The sequence below is a fragment of the Primulina huaijiensis genome, chromosome 6 (assembly GCF_012295235.1).
Source record: "Primulina huaijiensis isolate GDHJ02 chromosome 6, ASM1229523v2, whole genome shotgun sequence".
NCBI lineage: Eukaryota > Viridiplantae > Streptophyta > Magnoliopsida > Lamiales > Gesneriaceae > Primulina > Primulina huaijiensis.
Genome location: NC_133311.1, coordinates 16,223,310 through 16,229,865, shown reverse-complemented (window position 1 = coordinate 16,229,865; position 6,556 = coordinate 16,223,310). Strand labels below are relative to the sequence as shown.

Below are 6,556 nucleotides of genomic sequence, written 5' to 3'. Positions count from 1 at the left end.
CAACCCTACCGTTCCTCTTTGTCCCGCTAAATTTTTTTCATGAACCAGCAAATTCAAGAAATAAAACTTTAAATTGCATATAACCCAAGAAACTCATCATATTAAGCTGTTTTTTTTTTTTTTTTTTTTTTTTTTTTTTTTTTTTTTTTTNTAAAATCTGAGTTCTGCGTACATTTTCTCGATTCCGTTCTCCTCCCCCGAAATCTGCCATTTCTTCTTCTTCGTCTTGATTTCTTTAGGAGATACCTCGTAACAATATCCATTACTGGATGAAGTACTTATACATAGGTAGGGATATGCGAATGAGGATGGCCAAGGTCAGTCTTGGGCGGCTGTGCAATAGTCGGTTCGGTTCGTTTTGGTAAATTTCAGTCCGGTTCTTCTGTTTTGTGCTTTTCAAATGTCTAATTCGAAAACCAAATCATTTTGTTTTGCTCCGATTTGGTTTTCTTGTATTATAATTTAGTTTATACGCTTGAGTAATAAATTAAATCATAAATTAACTCCAATGTTTTATTAACAAATTAATCACTGGTAATCGTTTGAAAATCCATCTAAAATTCCAAAAATTCAAAGATTTTATAATTAAATAAAACTAACCATTTAAAACAAATATTGAGTAACATAACTAAATATCATAAAATGATTAAAAAGATTCATTTAATATTTTGCGTAAATGTTCAGGGACTTTTGCATGTATTAATATTACCCTTTTAAATATTTTAAAATAGGCAAAAACTTGTGTGAGACGGTCTCACGAGTCTTATTTTGTGAGACAGATATCTTATTTGGGTCATCCATGAAAAAATATTACTTTTTATGTTAAGAGTATTACTTTTTATTGAAGATATCAGTAGGGTTAAGCCGTCTTAAAGATAAAGACTCGTGAGACCGTCTCACAAGAGACCTACTCTTTAAAATATTATATATAATTTTTTAAACTATTTAATATTTTATATTATATGTGAAATGGTCGGTTCGGTTTTGCAATTTTAATTTGAAAAACAAAAAAATGAATTACCAAAAAATCAAAATTGAAACTCATAAAAAAACCTTTTAAACCGAAAAAAATTGTCAAATTGTGTACTTGAAGATTTACCAAAATTAAAAACTAATGATAACGGTACAACTTCAATATTTTAAAACGTATAACAGTACAAACACTACGTTTCGATTGTTATTCTAACTAGAAGCACTATGTTTCGATTGTTATTCTAACTAAGACAATTATTACACCAAACACAAATAATCCAAAATTTATGACCATTTAATGAATGCCCTAATGTTTATATGTGAACACCAGCGTATTTATTTATTTTTTAATAAATGAACACGAGCATATTTAATTTCTTGTAAATTTTTATCTGGATATTGATTTGTTTATTTCTCCCAGTTTGAAGAAATTTTTCTGCAGAAATGGGCTTTTTGGACAGAATCTGTGGGCTTGGGCTATTTATTCTGGATTTATTAGCCGGCCGGGCCAGGGCAAAAGTTTCCAACGGGATAGCCCTCCGATTCAATTTCATGTAGTAGCCTCACAACAACCAAACCCGACCGGAGAACTGACCCGGTCACCAATTCGAAGCGATCCAAATACTGAAATATCCATCCGGCTCCCCCCCCCCCCAGACCTATTCAAGACCGGCGAGGCCATTCTTCCCACATCTCTGCCGCCATGAGCAGCGCCAAATCCCGCAACTTCCGCCGCCGTGGCGGAGATGACGATGAAGAAGACGACTCTGCCACCCTTTCTACCTCTGTCACCGCCAAAATTAAGGGCGCTTCTTCCACCGCGAGGAGGCCACATTCGGCGTCGAGTAAACCCAAGAAAACATCGACACCAACCGCTAAGAGCCTCCTCTCCTTCGCCGAGGATGAAGAATCTTCGGAATCTCCATTCTCTCGTTCCTCTTCCAAACCTTCCTCTTCCTCCTCGCGCTTTTCTGGCAAATCAGCTCATAAGCTTACCTCCTCTAAAGACCGAAGTGCCCCTCACCCCCCATCATCTTCTCTCCCCTCTAATGTCCAGCCACAACCCGGAAGTTATACAAAAGAAGCCCTTTTGGAGCTCCAGAAGAATACTAAAACCCTCGCCGCTCCTGCCCGTAATAAGCCCAAACCCGAACCTGAACCTGTGATCGTTCTGAAAGGTTTGGTGAAACCCATTGTTGCAAACGATTTCGGTTCGGAGACTGCTGGAAAAATCCAAGATTTTGAAGATGATGAAGTGAGTTTGAACAACAAGAGTGGAATTTTAACCATGGAGAGAGATGATGAATCGGATTTGGCTCGGCTGGGAAAACTCGGGTTGGGGAAAGGTTTGCGGGACGATGATGAAGTGATTCCTGATCAAGCCACGATAGAGGCAATTAGGGCAAAGAGGGAGAGGCTGAGGAAAGCTAAGGCCGCAACGCCAGATTATATTGCATTGGATGGAGGGAGTAATCATGGTGCAGCCGATGGTTTGAGCGATGAGGAGCCAGAATTTAAGGGGAGGATTGGGTTCTTTGGGGAGGAAGTTGGTGGTGATAAGAAAGGCGTGTTTGAAGACTTTGAGGATAGGGCGATGCCAAAATATAGGGTCGTTGAAAGGATTAGTGATGAGGAGGATGAGGAGGACAAGATGTGGGAGGAAGAACAGGTAAGGAAAGGGTTGGGAAAGAGGCTAGATGACGGTGTTGTGAATCAAGGAGTGGGCGCTAGCGCTAGTTGTGTGGGTAATGTTCATCATAGTGCTGTTGATTCGCAACAAAGTTTTGGATACTCGGGTATCGGACCTGGTGGGATGCACCCTGCAGTGCAAAATTTGGGCGGTAGTAGTTATAGTAGTATTGGAGGAGCAGTTGGAGGATTATTTGGTCCGGATGTAATGTCTATATCTGTTCAGGCTGACCTCACCAAGAAAGCTTTGAACGAGAACTTGAGCAGGGTTAAGGTATATCTTTCTGATTGTATGTGTTTCTCTGCTTTTCTGTTTTCAATATGAAGATATATCACACATTGAGGTTATTTTTTTTATTACGTGTTATATAATATTTGCCATTTTGATTGTTTGATTATATGAGCTTTTAACAATACAATTCAAGGTATCACATCTTCTATTTTCAGTTATCTCATGGTCGAACTATGGTGTCATTGGCAAATAATGAAGAAAATCTGTCTTCCTCATTGCTTAATGTCACTAGTCTGGAGGATTCTTTCTCTGCTGCCGGTGAGAAGTTCCTCTTTATGCAAAAGCTTCGTGACTTTGTTTCTGTTTTATGTGAGTTTTTGCAGGTATGAATTATTTTAATCATGGATTTTGTTTTTGTTATAATAATTTATCGACTGACGCACGCACCTCTAAGATTTGTGTCAATGTTGTTCTTGTTTGATATATTGTGAAGTATGAGGTTTGGCTTCATTACACATTACAATGACATACCCATTAAATTCTCAATCATGACAAAATTTAGTATGGGGGATATCTCGCTACTCACGTTGGTTTTTTTATTTTTCTTTCTTAGTTCGAGGGTACTGTATCTTACCTACTCTGAATTTGCTCTCCTTTTCCACTGAATGAGTTGTGGATGAAGTAGAATGCCATGATGACATGATAAATATCGAAGAGAAAACTGCTGCAAAATGATTGCATTCTTCATAAATTGCAAGAAAATATTGTGACATAGAATATAAAGCCATCAATCTTAAAGACAAATCAGAACAATGGGGTGGACATATTGTTATATCTTGGTTTAGTCAGCTTAGTCGACAGTTGGGAAACTATGTTGCATCGACCGTAAGCTTGAAATCACCACCCTACATACTGAATAATGGATATCTGGATAAGTGAATGTTTTGTTTATTTAAGTTGACTTCGGTTAGTTTTTTCCCTTGTAACTTCTAAGATTTCTACCTTCACCTAGATTGTTCTTCCTCAGATTTTCCTTTTCTTTTACTTTTTTCTATTTTTGGAGATAGAGTGGGAGGAGTGAAGGAAAAGCAATTATATTTTTGTTCCCTCGCAGTAATGTTTACCTGATCCTGTGTGAACATAGGGCAAAAATTGATGACTTTATATATGCAACACTTTGTGAGTTAAAAAAAATATCATTAACATTTTGTTAGTTGACTTTATCCCCTTCTACTAAAAGATAACTTATTTGTGGTAATTACTGGACAAGTCGGTTTATGAAGTGTTTATACTATTCAAACCTTTTGTTTTACTCAACCTTCCATTCTGTCATATGATTTACAAATATCAGTTGATGCTTGTGCTGTGGTTACCGGTGTTGCAAGTTGGTGTTTTTTATCTTACTTGTTTCTTGTGTGGTGATCGTTAGGTTGGCTTTATTGATATAGATTTTTTCCCCGTTTTGTAGCATAAAGCTCCTTTCATCGAAGAACTTGAAGAACAAATGCAAAAACTTCATGAAGAACGGGCAAGGGCCATTACAGAAAGAAGAGCAGCAGATAATGATGATGAAATTCCTGAAATAGAACAGGCTGTAATTGCCGTACGCGCAGAATTCCGTAAAGGAGGAAGCAACTCGGCAAAAATAGCTGCTGCCGTGGCTGCGTCTTCTAATTCTAGAGCATTAAAAAATGCACCAGTAGAGCTGGATGACCTTGGTAGAGATTTGAATCTTAAAAAACGAATGGATATGACAAGAAGGGCTGAAGCTCGACAAAGACGAAGAGCCAAATCCGACTCTAAAAGAAAGTTGTCCATCGAAAACGATCGTTTTTATTCACAAATGGAAGGAGAATCGAGCACTGATGAAAGTGATAGTGAGAGTACAGCATATGAGTCAACCCGTAATCAACTGCTTCAGGTTGCGGATAAAATTTTTAGTGATGCAGATGAGGAATATTCTCAATTTTCAATAGTGGTAGAAAGGTTTGATAGATGGAAGAAAGTTTATGCATCAAGCTATTTAGATGCTTATATGGCATTGAGTATACCATCCATATTCTCTCCCTATGTGAGACTGGAGCTTCTGAAGTGGGATCCACTACATGAAGATGCCGACTTTATTGATATGGCGTGGTAAGTACCTTCATAAACAACTGATGTAATTTTTTGGCATGGAAAAATCATTGTACAATCGCGTGGGTATAATAGGCAGAAAATTGAGGCATCTTGCTCATTTTCACCTAATTTGATGGGTTATCAATTTTGACTAACCACTTTGCCTATATATGCACTAGCTGCTACTTGTCTAACGCTTTTTAGTAACTCAGAAAATTAATATGTGATTATGTTAACTAATCTCATCTATTCCTTCTCTCTTCTGAAGGTGTCCGTTGGCATCACAAAGATTGTTTGCCATGCTATTATGATACTTGATAATTAGTGGTTTTTGGATTGATTATACATTATGTTTTCCCAAAGAGTTCTCTTTAGAGAGTCAAGTGATGGTAGTGCTGAATCCTAATTATGTGAGTTGATAACATTGCATATTTTTCTATCCCACATGTTTATATGTAATTTCTGTGCATTCCAGGCATTCCGTGCTATTTGCTTATGGTGTACCTGGAAACGAAAATAGAAATGGAAGGGATGATTCTGAGGCAGACTCTGATGCAAATCTTATTCCTGTATTGGTCGATAAACTTGCAATCCCTATTCTGCACCATCAATTAAGTTCTTGTTGGGACACGCTTAGTACCCTTGAAACAACCAATGCTGTATCTGCTATGAACTTGGTCGTGAGATATGTAGATCACTCCAGTTCGGCTCTTGGGGACTTAGTAGCTGTGCTCCGTGATCGTCTTACTAATGCTGTAGCTGATCTGATGGTGACGCTTAGTTTGAATTCATATTATGTATTTGTGAGACTATCAATTAAATTCTTTTTTAGACGATTTATTCCCTCTGATTTATAAATTATAGGTCCCAACATGGAGCCCAGTTGAAATGAACACTGTATCAAATGCAGCTCGAGTTGCAGCATATAGGTTTGGTACAGCGGTTCGGTTGATGAGAAACTTATGCTTGTGGAATAAAATTCTTTCTATGCATGTGCTGGAGAAGATTGCTCTCGATGAACTTTTGTGTGGCAAGATTCTTCCGCATCTTCATGTCATACATTCTAATATTCATGATGCAATCTTCCGAACTGAGAGAGTCATTGCTTCAATGAATGGCGTTTGGACGGGTCCAAGTGTTACAGGGGATCGGAGGTATGATAAATACGGTTCACTCAGATTTGCTTGAAGGCTTTTTCCAATTTGTTAGACTGGATAATTTCTCGAGATTGTTCGTTTTTATAAACTTTTTTGTTTTTGTTTTCTTTGGCATTGTAGTCGAAAGTTGCAGGCTTTGGTGGACTATTTGCTGCTGATCGGGAAAACACTGGAGAAAAAGTTGGTCTCTGGCAACATGGAAACGGAAACTGGTAAACTCGTTAGACGGTTGAGGAAAATGCTGGTGGAGCTGAATGAATACGACCATGCAAGAGCTTTATCAAGAACGTTTAATCTTAAAGAGGCACTCTGATCTGATTATCAAGTTCTATACAGTTTTAACAATAGTATACCTGTATCAAGCGGCACGCTCAACCGAGCTCGTTGA

General features: G+C 37.9%; 1 protein-coding gene across 1 annotated transcript; it reads left to right on the top strand.

The window, feature by feature from the left end:
* The first annotated feature begins 1,543 nt into the window (after positions 1 to 1,543).
* On the top strand, positions 1,544 to 6,556 carry LOC140979725 (transcriptional repressor ILP1-like). Its single transcript, XM_073445276.1, has 6 exons — positions 1,544 to 2,935; positions 3,109 to 3,276; positions 4,362 to 5,029; positions 5,487 to 5,781; positions 5,876 to 6,165; positions 6,289 to 6,556. Exons 1-6 carry the CDS (start codon positions 1,676 to 1,678, stop codon positions 6,479 to 6,481), a joined length of 2,874 nt encoding a protein of 957 aa, XP_073301377.1. The 5' UTR covers positions 1,544 to 1,675; the 3' UTR covers positions 6,482 to 6,556.